Consider the following 17377-nt stretch of genomic DNA (forward strand, 5'->3'; position numbering starts at 1 on the left):
TCTAATACTGCATATTTTGTGTTGTTGGAAGTCTTTAATCCGTTCTGTGTTGTTCCATCTATTTAACAGATTCAAACCATTTAGGTTTAAGTGAGAGACAGGGTTGTTGTTTTTATGTTAAAGTGCTGAATTATTTTTTCACTTTGTAATAGAAGATAAGTTAATGGGTTAATCTACTATGAGGAAAACAAGATCATATTCATTTTTTATTTCATTTTAAGTTGTATATGTTCTTCACACATTTTTTTTTGTATCTGTTGTGTTGTCTGTCTCTGTTGCTTCATTGTTAGTTTAATTTTAAATTTACAATATTCAGATTAAAAAATGACCAGACTGGATTGTTAAAAGATTATTGATGAACTGATGCAACAAATATGTGACGTGTAATTTACATTTTTTATTTCACTGTTAAAGTTCAAGTTTTATTCGTTTAATCATTAATTTATTGTATCTTGAGAGATTATCGGGACTAATAAAAAACCTTTGCTTAATATTGAAAAATATATTTGAATAAATATACATAAAATGTGTTAATATTGTGATATATTTTATTGAGTGCTTGGATCTTCTTCTTCTTCTTCTTCTTCTTCTTCTTCTTCTTCTTCTTCTTCTTCTTCTTCTTCTTCTTCTTCTTCTTCTTCTTCTTCTTCTTCTTCTTCTTCTTCTTCTTCTTCTTCTTTCAATAAAGAAAAACTGGAAGTAAAAAACAAAACACTGCCCATGCGAGCAGCGCGTTGCCACGAACTGGCTCCGCTCTCTTGCCGTAGCGCGTCATCCCCCTTCTTCCCTGTCAAACATGGCGGCCATCAGGAGCGGGCTGACACCGGGCTGCCTGGCCAGAACCTTCCTGAGACAAACTGGGAAACCGAGCCGCGGCAGTCGACCCGTCTCCGACGCCTGGAGCCACGTAGGTTCTCTTTGCTGTTCCACGTCTGCGTCTCGGTTCCTGCTTCTGAAATAACGACGTAAACAGTGTCTTCCAGCGGCTAACAAGCTAGCCGGGTTAGCATGCTACATGCTAGGTAGCTGAGGGTGCATGTCTCCTGTGACTTTGACAGCAGCAGCAGCGTAACACAACAGTAACACAACAGTAACACAACTGTTACCGCACCGGGGGTTTGAGCCAGAACAACGTGGGGGGGTTAGATATATGTGTTTAAACATGCTAGCGATCACCAGGGGAGGATAAGTACATTAATGTGTTGGTGCTTCATTTATTATGGTTTCAAGTCACTGGAGCTGTGGTTCTGCTACAAGCTAAGCTGTGGTATGATGGTGAGGGGGGTTCACACCTTACCTAGATGCACCTATGTAGTATTTATACAGTATATATATAGTATATAAAGATAGGAGTCAATAGCCACCCAGTTGCTGAGACTGGTGTAAATTACCGAACTCCCACTAGAGGTCGCTGTGTCTAAAGGAGAACTTCAACCTGCTCCACACCTTTAAGATATGATGATGATGATTATTCAGATAAATTGCAACACTACACATTTATATACACGCAAAAGCCCCAACGAGAAAAATATATATACATTTTAATCTCCTACATAAAGATAGCAATAGCAATGTTTACACTGCAGTGGATTGTTAGCGTATAGTTCTAAACATAGTATTTGATAATAATAATAATTAAATTTTCGGAGTCACTGTGCTGACAAGTAAATGTGTACATAACATTTCTTAGGGCACATTGAAAAGTGCTGACTCCTGCATCTTCATAAATTAGTGTTGTGCATATATAAAGTAAACTATGAAGTTTGTACAAGATGTAGTGTCAGTCTGTAACTTTCCCTTCTCTGGGCTTACAAATCCCAATTTCAACCGTTTCTTTTTTGAGTTCGATTAGCTTTGCATCAGATATTTGACACAGTAACAACCTCAGTATTTTTCATCAGGTTGTAGTTTTATTGTGTGAAGTGTCGACCCCACTGACTCTGACCCTCGGGCTCCCACACAGCGGCTGCTCCAGAGGTCCCACCTGCACACGGTGATCGAGTGTCGTACCGAGACCACCAGGACCCTGCTGGGCTGCAGACAACGGGGGAAGTTCCTCTGGGTGAACGCCGTGACAGTCAGACACAACAGCTCACAGGTGATTGGTCGTACACAAGCTGCTGTAGTCCAGCCAACATTCTTACTAGACTGATACTCAATGTGCATTTGAATCTTTCCAGATCCCACCTGAGGATGGATCAGTGGCGGCTCCAGTGGTGGAAGCTCCTTACAGTTCTCCGATCCTGGAGTCCACCCCTGTCTCTCTGCCCGCTGACCCCACCCCCATCTTCGGACAGCCAATCGCTGAACAGGTGGAGACCACATCTGGAATTATATCATCTGTCTCAGACCTGAACACTTATTAATTCAGTTATTTGGTCTTCATTAATATTTTCAGATTCCAATTGAATCCCTTTCCATGGCCGTACCAGTAGCAGAAAGCGCCATTTCTACTCCCGTCTTGGATTTGTCCCTTGAGCACGTGTCCACTGACCCCACCCCTGTTTTAACGCAGCCACTCCTCGAGTATGTGGCAGATGCTGCTCCCACCGCAGTGGAGGTCCTGCACGTTGCGACCGCAGATTCCACCTTAGCAGAGCTGGGCCTGGCTGCTCACACACCTGTGGGACTGATCCAGAACCTTTTAGAGTTCATGCACTTGGATCTGGGTTTGCCCTGGTGGGGGGCTATTGTTGTAGGTAAGCACGGTGCTCAACAAAAAGGTTTAACATATCATTAATCTGACATTCCTGGGAAATAGTCAAGGTAGATTGTATCAGCTTTTGATATAATATCCTGCGCCCTTTTTCCTTCTCTTCCTCCTCTTCCTGCTTCGATGAATCCCAAACAGGAACCGTTCTGGCTCGTATGGCTGTGTTCCCAGTCATCGTGAAGGGCCAGAGGGAGGCGGCCAAGCTGAATAACGTAATGCCTGAAATGTCCAAACTCACCGCCAGGATGTCGGAGGCCAAACAGAGTGGAAACAAATTTGAATGTAAACTTAAATTCTTCTCTTGTTTGTGTGTACAGTATGTGTGTGTGTGTTCCCAATCTGATCAAGTTGTCTTTGCTATTGTTTTTATGCTGCAGTTGCCAAAGCCTACACAGACCTGAACATGTTCCAGAAGAAGCATGATGTGAATCCTCTGCGTGGCTTACTGGTTCCCCTGGTGCAGGTCAGTTTGTCTCCACCAGGGAGGAGGTTTTCATCCCAGTCTGTTTGTAGAATAGTCCCTGGATCCTATTGGAAATATCGAACATATTTAGGGGAACTGATTTCTACTCTAGTGTGTTTGGTGGAGAATTCAAAGGGATTCATGTGACATTTAGCTGCCAGTGTTTTTGATGATCAAGACAAATCACTTATCTCTCTGTTCCCTCAGGCACCAATCTTCGTCTCGTTCTTCATCGCACTGAGGAAGATGGCTTACCTGCCGGTGCCCAGCTTGCAGACGGGAGGTATGCTCTGGTTCACAGACCTGACGGCAGCAGATCCTTTTTACATTCTACCTGTAGTCGTTACTGGAACCATGTTCTTCATCCTGGAGGTGAGGCAACACAAACGTCACATTTAAACACCATGAACCTGTTATGATCATTGTATAAACTTAATGATGTAAATGATCTTTTCCTTTATAATAAATGTGTTGTTTTCTCTCTTTCAGTTAGGAGCCGAGTCTGGTGTTGACAACCCCAATCTGAGAGCCATGAAGACTGTGTTCAGGATCATGCCTTTCGTCATCCTCCCTCTCACTATCAACTTCCCCACGGTCAGTCAGTCGTTCACTCACTCACCATCTTTTGTAACTGTTCACATTATAACAAAAAGACACTTTCTAACAGTAAAAGTCTTCTTTTCTGGACTTCAGGCGGTGTTCACATACTGGCTGACCTCTAACTGCTTCTCCCTGGGTCAAGTGGCTCTGCTCAGACACCCACTGGTCAGAGATAAACTGAGGATCCCAGAGAAGGTCAAACACCCAGAGTCTGCTATGCCCCAAAATGAAGGATTCTTCTCGACCATGAAGAAGGGTGGGTGTTACAGACATGCAGACAATGATGTGTTGGGTTTTGACAGTAATGTTACACCAGAAAGGCATCCAGTGTTTGATTTGTTTTTTAAAAAGCCAGGGAATTGAAACACTGATGATTCTGTTTATATTGTGACTCTGTTTTTTTCCAGGCTGGAAGAATGCTCAGCTGGCTCAGCAGCTGGAAGAGAGGGAGAGGAGGATCAAAAATCACCTTGACCTTGCTGCTAAAGGTCAGAACCCCCAACTAGTTTGAGCGGCTTTATACCTTTGTTTAGATTAGTGTTTGTTTTCCTCTTTCTCAAATATGTATATCTTTCTTACATGGTCTCAAATTAAGTGTTAAATGAAGTATATTGCACTTATTGTTGCCTTTTTTATAGAACAGACAATGAATTAGTTATTTGAGAAGATGAAATGTAGATTAATTCACATCAGGTAAACATTTTTTAGATTCCATCTTAGGTATGGTTTAATTTATTATTGGACAATTGGAACCTTTCATGTTGTCACGTGTATAAAGTCAACGAGGGCTCACTCTTGGTAACAGAGACTGAACAATGACACTCCATCAGGATTTATAAAATGTACCTACACATCATGACGGCCAGATGGAGCTGTTAGCATTGTTCTTCCTCTTCACTCTTTCACTTTCATGTGCAGTGAAAGCACAGACTGTATTTACTGATAGAAAAGTGAAGCCCAAGTGTCTAGATTGCCCCCTGGTGGCCGTCTCCTCCTTGTCAGTGGGTGGACATTGTCTGAAAAGTCAAAGTTCACATTAAATAACTTTTTCTCAAAGATAGTTTCTGTGATTTTACGTAGCACAGCAGAGCATAGACACGTATTTCCTTCAGTTTATCATCTAAGTCTTTCTGTCCATTTCCATCACAGGTCCACTGAGGCAGACTTTTACCCACAATCCTGTGCAGCAGACGCCTCCCATGGCCGCAGCATCAACAAAAGACAAGCAAGCTCAGGACAAAGACAGACCATGGAAGGACACTATTGGATAAATCAGACTTCCTCGTAGCTTTAAAGTTTTAAATCTACGACAAACGCATTGTAAATATTTATGGATTGAATTGGGACAGGTTGAGACAGTGTATGTATAATGCTAATTAAAATGTCAAATCTGTCTTGAAACAACCACTGTGGCGTGAACGTTGTCTTTATATTCAAGAACATGCACACGCGAGGAATTCAAAAAATGAGTCTGTTGTTTTGTCAACAAGTAATTTTATTATAAATACATGTTTTCAGCTCAACTGTCTCAAAATTACATTTAACAGCCCAAGAAAATACTGAGTTACTTTGTGTAAAAATAGCCCTTTACTTCACTAGACCTCGCAGGTGACTGTGTATAACACTTTATATGATATATATATACTTTATCCTCCACTTTGAATGTGAAGCTTATTCTAATCTATATAAGTCCTTTCTTTTCTTATGTGATAATAATTATAAAACCAAGGATGTTTCAATGGTCACCCTTACTGTCAGTTTCGAAGATCATCTCCCGTCCGCTCAAACAATTAAAACCATATTTGTCACCTTCCCCTATGATCAGAAAGGTGTCGCCTGTATGTGTCTTCACACAAAACACTTGTCTCGATATGTCAATTAAATAATTATCGACTGTTCTGTTACAGAAACCGGAAGGTGATTTCTTCAGAGGTACATTTAATTGTTCTTTCTGAAATCAGTCAAGTCAGTTAAGAGTGAAATCCTGCCTTCAAGCACCTGGAGCCTTCATTCATTAAACATATTACAGGGTGATGATTGACAGGTCGGAGAGCTGGGTCCAGCTCAGACCCAAGTGTTCTTCAGTCGAGGCCGAGCGGCGGCAGTTGACCGGCCAGGATGAGTTCGAGTCGAGCCTCTGTTTGTGCGTGGTCGGTCTGCGGCTGCATGTTGAAACCAAAACGTCTACTCTTCCTTGTCAATGTCCATTTCAGTCAGAACAGAGAAGCAAACCTTCTGGATCACCAGGCCAGATTTAGCTGAAAGAGGCCGAGACGAGAGAGAAAGGTTAGAGCAGCTTGTTGCGTCTGTTGACAACCTGAAAACAGCTGGATTCAGTCGGATAAAATGAGAGAATCCTGCGGGTCTCTTACCGATGAAGCGCCGCACCCACATTGGCCTCTTAGTGGCGGGAGTCTTGATGCAGAGGAAGTAGACGGGCACTCCCGAGAGGGCGATGCCGATTCCAATCAGGGAGTTGATGGTGTCGCTGTAGAGCGGCACGACCACGAGGAAGACGGTGAGGAGGCAGAAGACGATGGGGAAGAAGAGACTGAGCTGTGGGAGGGAGAGAGAAGGGAGAGTGGAGAGGATGATCACCACGTCAGATAGGACAAAGAAATAGGTACCATGCTAGAGCCTGGTGGGTTGGGTAGTACATTGACATTGGTATTGATGTGGAAAACCTAAATTTCCAAGTCTGCACCAGTGGCTGCAGCAAAAGTTCAACCGGATTTACCTTCAGTGGTCTCTCTCTGTCCGGCTGCTTCCAGCGCAGGTACAGCTGCCCCAGAATGGACAGACCCACAAAGAACCAGTAGCTGAAGCTGTAGTAGTTGATCAACCTGAAGACGTCTTCTACACACAAGTATATAAGAGCCATGACGCCCTGCAGAGACGTGGGAGAAACAGTAAGTCAGACAGAGAGACGCGGGGATGAATGTGAAAAAAGACATTTAGGCAATGGAGGATGAATGGATGGTGAAGGTCGACTAACATTGAAGAGCAGCGCAGGGACGGGTGTGTAACGGTGGACGTGGATCATGCACAGGTAGTCGGGGAGGTGGCCCTCTCTGGAGCCCACGAAGAACAACCTTTCAAAGACAAAAGAGATGCAACAGGCGGGATGGAGATGAGTGACTCTGATGGACACGATGAGCGGGGGCCCGAAACATTCAAATGTCGCCGATTCTCTCACCTGGACGAGGCCAGGATGGAGGCGTTGAGTCCTCCGAAGCAGGAAAAAGCCACGGCGAGGGGAATGGTCCAGTTCATCACGCCAAACACCTGGTCTGCAAACGTCTGGAGGGGAACGAGGGGAGAATCTTAGATGAAAAGCCGCACCTGAGCTGAAGGATGGTATAAAGTATAAAGCTGAAGTAGCACAGGCACTCACCACAGCTACAGCATCACTGTCTAAGATGGCGTTCATGGGGAGGACGGTGTAGTACGCCACATTGGTCAGAATGTAGATCACAGTCACTACGGGCATGGAGATGGCGATGGCCAGTGGCAGGTTCCTGTAATTCACACACAGAAACACCAGGGGGAAGCAGAGCAGATGAGAGTGTTGAATATGAGAGCGGTGACGGGATGGAGTCCCCACGTCAGGAGGCGATGGACCCTGTGGTTGAGGGAAGGATGGGGAATGCTGGGATAAGGGTCGTGGTCGTGGTGGTGGTGGTGGTGGTGGTGGTGAGGGGGGTGTTTGTCAGTTAATCTGCCTGGGAACTCTGGGAGAGGCTTGTGATCCAATCACGTGTGTCGTCCGCCCTCATTTGATCAGCTGTCAATCCCAGCGATCGGCTTAAACCTGATGTTTAGAACGGCTGAGACTCTGTTGTAATTATCGTTTCCTACTTAACAGATGCAACAGGCGATGATCAAATCACAACCTGCAGCTTTTCATATTCATTTATAATCAGTAGGCTATGTGTCATTTTTTACATGAAGCAGTACTGAGCAGTGGTGTACAAAGTACTTGAAAGCCCTACTTGAGTAAAAGTACATATATCTTACCTGAAAGTGACTCCGGTGAAAGTAAAAGTCACCCGTCAGAAAATGACTTGAGTAAAAGTCTTAAAGTAGCTCATATTAAAAGTACTTCAGTATCAAAAGTATCTGGTGTTGACATGTACTTAAGTATCAAAAGTAAAAGTACAAGTACCGAAATTAAAAATGCAAAGTGCTTTTTATAGTAGGCCTATGACGTCATTTAAAGTTGATATGATCGAACGTGATCGAATGTGTAATATCAATCGGGGGGCAGCGAGTGAGCGTGAGAGAGAGAGAGAGAGAGAGAGAGAGAGAGAGAGAGAGAGAGAGAGAGAGAGAGAGAGGTGCTCAAGTAACGAGTCAGTTTTGAGAATGTAAGAAGTAGAAAGTACAGAAATTTGTGTTCAAATGTAACAAGTAAAAAGTCGTCAGGAAATAAATACTCAAGTAAAGTACAGATATGTGAAAAATCTACTTAAGTACAGGAACGAAGTATTTGTATTGCGTTACTTCCCACCACTGGTACTGAGAGGATGATGATCAAAATGTGAGCCCACGTTTGAAATGAATAACCTTAATTACAGTGTTACAATAGGTGCTAAGCTAATTCCTAAAGCTTCACCCTGCAGCACCACGAGTAGCTATCACTAACTGGAAATGAACAATTAATGAAGTCCGTCATAATTTGTCTGGATGCAGGTTTATGTCTATATAATATGTGCAGTTATCTCCTGCCGTCCTCACCTCTCTGGGTTTTTAATCTCCTCTGTGACAAAGTTGAGGGTGTCCCATCCGGAGTAGGAGAACAGGGCCGAGTACAGAGCCAGGGCGATGTCCCCCGGGTCCTTAGACGAGCCGTAGAAAAGATCCTCGAAGTTCTGAGTGTAACCTGGAAAATCAAAAAAACGGAATCCCTTTAATTCGCATTATCGAGATCGATGCCATCTAGGTATTTGTTTTAGTTGTGTTAAAATTGCAGTGTCGGGTATCGGGGGGGGGATTGAGGGTCAGCACCTTGTCCGAGCTTCACCAAGCCGGTGATGATGACGGCGATCAGAGCGATGACTTTGGCGTAGGTGAAGAAGTCCTGGACCCGGGTGCCCCACTTCACATAGGCACAGTTCACAAAGGTCAGCAAACCTGAGGGAGAGGAAACACAGCTCATAGATACAAATGTGCATTCATTACTCTCTCTCTCTCTCACACACACACACACACACACACACACACACACACACGTATACATAGAGAACAAACGGTTGCTGTGTGAACTGAATGTGTGCCAGCGTGTGTCCGGGGAAGAGTTGGGCTGATTTAAGGAAACGCTGTTGCTGACTCAAGCAAACTGGCCTGTTGTTTTTCAGACGAGGAAACAGCTGAGTGCAGCACATACAACTTCACACACACAGACGCACACACACACACACACACACACACACGCACAAGCAGGTACACCCAAGGAAGCGAGACTTGGGATTTTAGCGACAGTTGTGAAACCAGCGCTAATCTGATGACCTTGTGTATTGAGGTGATGTGTGACCATGTCCACTTATTGACCAACAGTCTGAGCAGCTGATAGGAAAACTGCTCTCCCTCCTTCACTTGGAGCATCTCTGGTGAACTTGGAAAACATGTTGTCGTGCTTATCTGCCTTAAACCTAACCCTAACCCTAACCCTAACCCTAACCTCTGGTCAGCGCATGATTCCCTTGCTGCAGTTCATAACTAGGGAGATAGTGAAGGCTCAGGTTGGCGGCTCATATCTCTAAATCATACTGGGATTGTTCGATCATATTTCTCTAGAAAGTAGAGTTTAAGGAGTTTTCAGCACTGTGTGTTTACTCGTTTGTGAACAAGACTAGACAAAAACTACTTGATGGTTATTCGCACAACTTAGTGGAAGGATAAAGGGCGGGTGACGGAAGAAACCATGACATTTTGGCGTGAATCCAGACAATATGGTGCATTATCAGAAGTGATCCCTCAGAGAAGCATTCTTTGGATCTTGATTTAGAGGACTGATATTTACGAGTGTTTGAAGTTTGCTGCTTGATTGAATGAGAGGGGCCTTCGTGGAGGTCTGGGCTCCACTCAGCCATTCTAGTTTTTGTTTAAATCCTCCTCCTGTCTCCTGGAGTCTTGTGGTTCCTGATCAAACAACCTCACCTGCAAAGCCCCTGTCTGCACTTCCCAGTCCACACAGACCTCCACACACCACCCAGACGTTTAGAGAAAAGACGCACACAGGATTCCATCACCGCGGCAGCCGCAGTGAAGGGAGGTGAATCACAACACTATCGTCTTCCACCTCATTGACAGGTGGAGGATCATAACAAGCCCCTTCCCGGCAGGACGCCTCTTCAAACACAACAGTCCGCGAGGGCTCAGACGGAGGCGTCCGGCGACGGGCAGCGGAGAGGGGGACGCTGCCACACAGAAGTAGAGGCGTGGTGTGTTGACAGTGAAAGGATAGAAGGGTGGGAGGTGTGGGATCGGGTGGAGGAGGCTCGCTGACGGGCGGCGGAGGTCAAACACGGTCCAGATGTGCAGTGAAATGGAGATCTTTAGAAAACTGCTTCACTTGCTCTCTGGCTGTGACCTCACGTGAGAATGTGAGACCTGGGCGCCGGATGTCATACAGTTTGAATGTAATGGAGAGAGTAAGTATTCAGTACTTTAAAAATACTTTTGCATTCCTTTAACTTCAAAACGCAAAATATTTCGACTCATTAAGTCAAAATTACAATCATGACAGAGTAACTGGTACAGTTTCCAAGTCAAGGTTATTTCTTCCATTTTTGACTTTACAGTTGTGAGATGCTAAGTTATAATTATGAGTTAATGTGTCAAAAATTATAAGATAATTAATAAACCAATTTTTACTTAAATCTGTCATATTTATATTATAATGAAATACACCATAACAGGTTAAGTCCAGATTTATAAAGTCAGGATTATTAGATTGTAATTATATTGAGACATACTCATAAACTGTTTAAAATTTGATTACCTGACTTATAGTTTGGATTTAATAAAAGTCAAATAGTTTACTGTGCATCTGATCATTTTTACTGAGCTTCTGTACAAATTGAACCATCTTCTCTTAACGCTCAGTGGGAAGTTCTACATTGAACTAAGAGAAAAAGACAGGAGGATGAAAATTCACTTTTAACAATATTGGCATGAACACAATCTTATTCTAATCTCCACCATATCCGATTAGAATTGGGGGAACTACAGCGCACAGCATTCCCTGGGAAGTAAAAGCTTTTCTTTAAGGGAGACCTTCACTGACTGGAGGTGGAGTTTACTTGGGTTTAAACTGTGGCTCCTGTGCTGAGCTGTCAGTTTGCCTCTCAGGTCCCAGTGTCCCTGCAGTGAGGAGGATAACAATATTTTCTTTTATCGTGCACATGAGTTATTGCTTCATTAAGCTCTCTGTCTGCCTTTGGCCTTTTGCCTCAGCGACTGGTTGCCTAAGTGTTGGCATTTCACTTGAGTCGGGCTGAGGTTCTTGTTAGTTTGATTTATTCACTTTGTAAGTTTAGCTCTTTCCCAGTGGCCTCCTGTTCAAACTGCTTTGGGCTGTAATCTTGCCGCTACACGCATGGAGAGTTTCCAGATCAGAAAAACATCTGTTTAAAGTTCCCATATGACAAAATGCTGGGATTTCTAAATCTGAAGTAATTAAAATAGCTTCTCCTAAGTTTCTAGGTTACTCACTTCCCTGTTTCATCTGATATCAGCGACTCTTTGTTCCGCAGACCTGCTGACTTCATCTGTTGTGTCACAGTGTTTCACTTCTCTACGTCTCTAACGCTCACGTGCTTTGTCTAAGATGTGACACCTACAGTGGCCTTGACAGATCATCACTGACTGTATGTGTCACGGATTCATCATCTTTTGTCTCTCTGTCACACACAAGCACAAACACTCTCCAGATGTGTACTTACATATACATGCAGCCGCCAGCATCCTGTTGGCCAGGTACGGAGCTATACAGGTGGGGAAGATGGGCTGCACCATGTAGTTGGAGAACGTGATGGCGATGACGGCCTGGCTGGTCGGCTCGATGATGAGCAGCGACGTCCACAGGCGGATGAAGGCCATGAAGCCCCCGAAGGCCTCCAGGATGTAGGCGTAGGAGGCCCCCGACTTGGTGATGGTGGTCCCCAGCTCGGCGTAGCACAGGGCACCGAACACGGAGAAGATCCCGCCAACGGTCCACACCACCAGCGAGAGGCCGTAGGAAGCGCTGTGGATGAGGACGCCCTTGGGCGAGACGAAGATCCCCGAGCCGATCATGTTGCCCACGATCAGGCAGACCCCGTTCAGGAGGGAGATCTCCTTCTTCAGCTTCATGGACTCTCCCGGGGGATTGGACTTCTCAGACGGGATGTCGCCATTCGTCTCCTCTTGTGTTGGGGCGGGGGAGTAGGACGCCATTGTTCGTGTTTCAGCAGTTTATTAATCAAGTTTAAAAGTCTGGATCTGTTCTCTGCCGATTGAGTCACAAACGAAGAGCTTTTCCTTCTCGATGGGGACAAGTGATCTCTCAGTTATCGCTCATCACCTCCCGGCCATCTGTGGAAGCAGAAACACACGGTCAGGTCAGCGATGCGGTTACCACGGAGACTCGTTGCATTTGTCACAGACAGCAGACGGCAAATACCCGTGTTGTTTCAATCCTGTCCGAATCTAGTCAAACAAAGATATGTTTACATGCTGCAGGCGCTAATGTGGGAACAAATATGCAAAAAATCATAATACGGCACCGGTGTGGACACTGGTGGATCTGAGAGCAGTTTTGTGGATTGCGGAGCCATTAGGCCCCACAGCAAATGGCCTTTTGAGGTTGAGTGTATTGACAGAGAGAGGGGGGAGCGGAGCAAACATGTGGCATGTCTAAAAAGGCCGGTTCCTCGCTAGTAACCATAAGCTGAGGAAGAATTACGAGGCCAAGACGCACATTCTGACTCACGGCCACCCAGCAATCCACCGAGATATAGAGCGTCAGCACCGAGGCTGGTCACATGTTTTCCAAAGTTCATGATCCTCTGGAGTTTAATGATGCGACAGGCACATGTGAGGCAGCGTGCTCACTCACCTCCCCGCTTCAAGAAGGCAGCGTCACTCTGCGTTATCAGGTTGCAACACTCTCGTATACTGATAATGCGATTTTAAGTGTGAGAGAGTGCTTCCTCAAAGCCAAGTATGACACGAGGGCTATCGACAAATAGTGCAAATGTGCTGAAAACAGTTTCTTGGTTGAGAGGAACCCAGGATATATTAAGATTGTAGATACAGCAGTTGTTTCAAGGAGATTTCCATGACCTTTAAACTCTTTCAGCTCAAGAATCGTCACGTTTCAACCAAATATATCCAAGTTTGAACCCGGCTGACTTAGAAAATGACCTCTGAGCCGCTCAAGCTTTTCTTAATGAGCAGAACCAAACGTGAGATTGATCAAATGAACCAAGAACTTGAAATTCCTAGTAGTTCAGACAGAAAGACTTAGATAGGAAGAACAATGAGCTCAAGCTAGGAAACAGAAAAGGCTAAATAAGTTATTCAAAGGCAGAGATATGAGCTGACCGGGTTTCAACGTGCACACAAACACAACTTTCTGTCGATTTAAGTGAGTGTCGGAGTAGTTCACATTACCTTGAGGCAGCAGCAGCAGATCAGCAGCACGTGGGCTCGTGAGGGACTGGGACTGTGGAAGGGTGCAAAGGAGAAAGGACAGTAGATGTGAGCTTGCCTGGAAATGATCAAACGTGAGCCGGAGACACTCAGAGGTGAGGCCCCTGCCACAGAGAGAGAGACAGAGAGCAAGGTCCAGGAGCTGCTGATAAGTCGTCCTTCCTGAGCTACTCAAGATTACATCCTGGATCCATGAAGTGCTCTCCAATCAAGTGTGCAGTGGTGAATCTGTCTGACTAATTAATGATCAAGTGGATTTGGTTTATTTTATAGAAATTGGATTGGGACACTGAGATGTCAGAGGAGAAAATCAGCTGGTTGCAGGATGTCCAGTTCCTACTTAGCCTTTACTGTGTTCTCTGGTTTGATGATACTTCCTCCTAAAATAATAAACAGGGTAAAAGTCCTCAGATGAATCACTTTTCAATGAAGTGATTCAGTTTACAGATCTCTAACTACAAGTGGAATGACATCTATAAAATAATAAATGATATATGAAGTGTGTTGTAAAGCTACCACCAGTGTTACCTGGTGTGAATCACAGGTTAAAAAGCAGCATTGAGCAGATACAGGAAAAGAAAAGTTCTCACCTTCTCCAGACGCGTCTCAGCTCCGTTTGCAGCAGAATCACACCAAAAAAAGAAAAAGGTGGGATCTAAAATCAATAATTCACCATCTCCTCGCCAGCTCCTCTGTTATCTTCCTTCCTCTCTTGCTGTCTTCCTCTCGGTTCTGATCCTTTACGTGCGTCTTTACGCAGCGGCTCCCTCCTGTTCCTGCTCCGTGGTTTCCCACCTCTGCTCCTCAGCTGATGCACTTGTGGCTTTTATGCGCTACTTCTTCCACCTCGACGCGTTTTACTACCAAGGAAACGGGTCAGGCTGTGGGTGGGGGGGTGAGGATGTGAGGAGGGATATCACCACTGATGGATGGAGGATGATGGCAGCACTTTGATTAACGTCACATGGATGGTGCGGTGATTAGAGATGTTGTTATGCAAATACACTTCTGAGTTGATTTAGTGAAACAACCATTAGTCCATACAGTGATTCTTAAATAGATGCATGAATGGTGGGAGGAAGATGTGTTTTCTATGGATGTGAGTGATGAATGATTTCATAAATCTTTCTCAAAGTCTCTCTATGGAGGTTAAATCTGCCTCTCAACAGCAGGACAACCATTCAAAAGCACAGTATACTTTACTGGGCAACTACCAATAAAATAGATAATATACAATTAAATAAACACAACTTTGTTTCTGTGTAAGACGGAATAATAAAGTACTAATTCAGTCAGTTAAATACAAAATGATCAAATGTAGTTACAAATACCTCACTCATTGGATTTCAAAACTATGGACCATGGCTCCATCTTGTGGATTGTAAAAATAGCACATGGATTTATGAGTGTGTCTCCCACTGACATCTGTATAAGTTTAAAATGAGTTTTAGGAAAATAAACTATATCATAAAACATCCCCACATTATGTTTTTCAGGATCCAATATCTATTTCACTTCACTTAGACTTTATTCTGATATTGTTTATATGTATACATACTGTATATGCATACATAATATTTATGTCCTTTGTAACATACTAGTTGTAGGGACATATTCAGGTTCAGTATTGTTTCACACGTAGACATGATATAGTAACAGTTTTATTGTATTGTCTGCTGATACATCAGCCGCTGATTAAAACATTAACAAACACTTATATTTGTTTTAAACATTATAATCTGCCTCACATTTCATATATTATATTTGTACATTGTGCTCAGAAAGGCTACAGGACTAAATAAAATGTTTCTATTTCAGATTTTTCTTTAAAACAAATACAAAAATTATCTGATAAGCGAATTAATTCAAAAAACAGCATCTGGAGATGTATTTATATTTCAGTTAAATGGAAACTAATTACCAAACATCTGATTAATTAAAGGTTGATGTGCGATAAACAACTGTTTTGTTGCTCCTTTAATGTCCTTCCACTTAAGATTCAGGTTTCATGGCCTTTCACACCTTCAGCAGCGTTTGTCCTTCTCACTGAAGATGACTGATTGATTAACGCTTATTGACGAGTGATGAATGTGTTTCCTGTGATCAAAGTCTGCAGCCATCACCTGTGGACTTCTGTCTGCACCTCGCCCTCTTTACCTTTTTCTCTAAACTATTTAATAGACGTACTTTTTTCTAAGTCCCTTTTTGATTGAGACACATCCCTTGTTGCTGGTGAACGCATGTGGACAAACTTCTCACACATGGCTCCTTTCACTCCCTTTGTCCTGCTTTCTGCCCTGGCCATTCTTGTCCTCGGTTACTGGTTGTCATGGTTTCGGGGAGCCCCATGTAAGCTAAAAAACTGGAGGGATTAAAGGCGGCCATTTTGGGGACAGCTGGGCCAGGTTGGTCCTTGTTGCCCCCTGTCCCGCTCCCAGTCACTCTGGGGGGAAGAGGGATGGCATTGTGTGAGGATTAGAGCTTCCTGTGTGTCAGCTCATTACACGGGGTGTGAGAGGGGGAGTACAGGGGTGATGGGGTGAGTAGAAAGAGTGAGGGAGAGAAATGAAAGAGAAAATGAAAGAGAGTGCGTATGAAAGAGAGTATGACACAGGGAGGGGAGGGAGGGGAGGTGGCGGCCTCTACAGCTGCACCCTCAATCACACTCATACAGGCTCTGATTATCCTTTTCACACACACACACATACACACACACAGTACTGGGGAACTGAAACATATTAAAAAGACACTGAAGGCAAAAAAAGGCAGAATTAAGAGACAGCCTTGCCAGCGTCCCTGGACAAAGGACTCCCCCGAATCCCAGAGCTGGAACAAACATGAGAAAGCTGAGCGTACATGCAGGCGCACACAGAGGACGAGTCATGCAAACAGAATACTGAAGCAGATAATTGAATTCACAGGCTCCAACTGAACCCACACACATTCGAGTAAAAGAACCTCCACAGACGAGCCACACACAGGTCTCCTCTTCACATCGCCATTGTTTTATTTATCTTTTACACATCACATTTGGGGAATCATGGGAACAAACCGTGTCATCGCTACAACAAACAAAAAAAGTTTGGGTTTTAACAAGTGGGGTTTACACAGGGTCAAAGCAAAGCGTACAAATCCTAAACTGGGCTGAGCAGGAATGCGGTGAGTGCAGACAATTTCTGCAGGAGACGAAAACTCTCAAGTGCTTTGAGAGGGGGGGGGGGGGGGGCGGGTAAAGAGGAGGAGAAGGAGGGGGGGGGTTATAACGGACGGGGCTCATCTTTGTTGTCGGCGTGACGCTGCAGATCAACAACAATAGAAACATTTACAATCATCAGTATGGATAAGGTCATTTGCTGCTAGGAGAGGGTACAGCTGTAGATACAGTACTGATAATCTAACACAATCATCGCCATCATCATCTTCATCATCATCATCATCATCATCTTGGTTATCTTCATTGCTAGCATGCGTTTGCTCCAGTGGATGTTTCGGCAGCTCACAGTGCAACGCACATCAGAAACATGCGTTCAGCAGCATCACATTTAAAAAAAGAAAAGAAAGAAGAAAGTAACAACAAAAAGGCATAAAACACAACCGCAGCTCATATTTACAAACTTTGGCCATTTGTAATCTGGCCTGTTTTGGTATGGAGTTCCTTTTTGTAAAATTCTGGACCCTCCACTGTGTGTGTGTGTGTGTGTTTTTAACTCAGCTTCACGCTGAAGTAGGTGTCAGCAAAAAAAAATGTATTGTCATCATGACAGCGCTGTGTAAGAGTGTAAGATAAGGCCTCACTGTGGTCTTTGAAATACAAAAAAAAATACATACCTAAAACACTACATTCAAAAGTCTCTTGTAATGGTGCTACGATATAAACTAGATCTATTTGCCTAATACAAAAAGGT

The 17377-nt window shown here is 44.0% G+C and overlaps 2 protein-coding genes across 2 annotated transcripts; one reads left to right on the forward strand and one right to left on the reverse strand.

The window, feature by feature from the left end:
- The first annotated feature begins 796 nt into the window (after nt 1-796).
- oxa1l (OXA1L mitochondrial inner membrane protein) lies at nt 797-5180 on the forward strand. The gene is made up of 11 exons (XM_061066309.1): nt 797-907; nt 1964-2098; nt 2181-2312; nt 2399-2699; nt 2852-2995; nt 3091-3176; nt 3384-3548; nt 3666-3770; nt 3870-4032; nt 4184-4264; nt 4926-5180. The coding sequence occupies exons 1-11, from the start codon at nt 797-799 to the stop codon at nt 5045-5047; spliced, it is 1545 nt and encodes a 514-aa protein (XP_060922292.1). The 3' UTR covers nt 5048-5180.
- Nucleotides 5181-5289: 109 nt separating this feature from the next.
- Nucleotides 5290-12313, reverse strand: slc7a7 (solute carrier family 7 member 7). Its single transcript, XM_061066310.1, has 9 exons — nt 11723-12313; nt 8784-8909; nt 8514-8658; nt 7171-7294; nt 6973-7076; nt 6772-6868; nt 6514-6663; nt 6149-6332; nt 5290-6034 (listed from the first exon to the last, which is right to left on the reverse strand). Exons 1-9 carry the CDS (start codon nt 12213-12215, stop codon nt 5961-5963), a joined length of 1497 nt encoding a protein of 498 aa, XP_060922293.1. The 5' UTR covers nt 12216-12313; the 3' UTR covers nt 5290-5960.
- Nucleotides 12314-17377: the final 5064 nt, after the last annotated feature.

The sequence above is a fragment of the Limanda limanda genome, chromosome 22 (assembly GCF_963576545.1).
Source record: "Limanda limanda chromosome 22, fLimLim1.1, whole genome shotgun sequence".
Lineage (NCBI taxonomy): Eukaryota > Metazoa > Chordata > Actinopteri > Pleuronectiformes > Pleuronectidae > Limanda > Limanda limanda.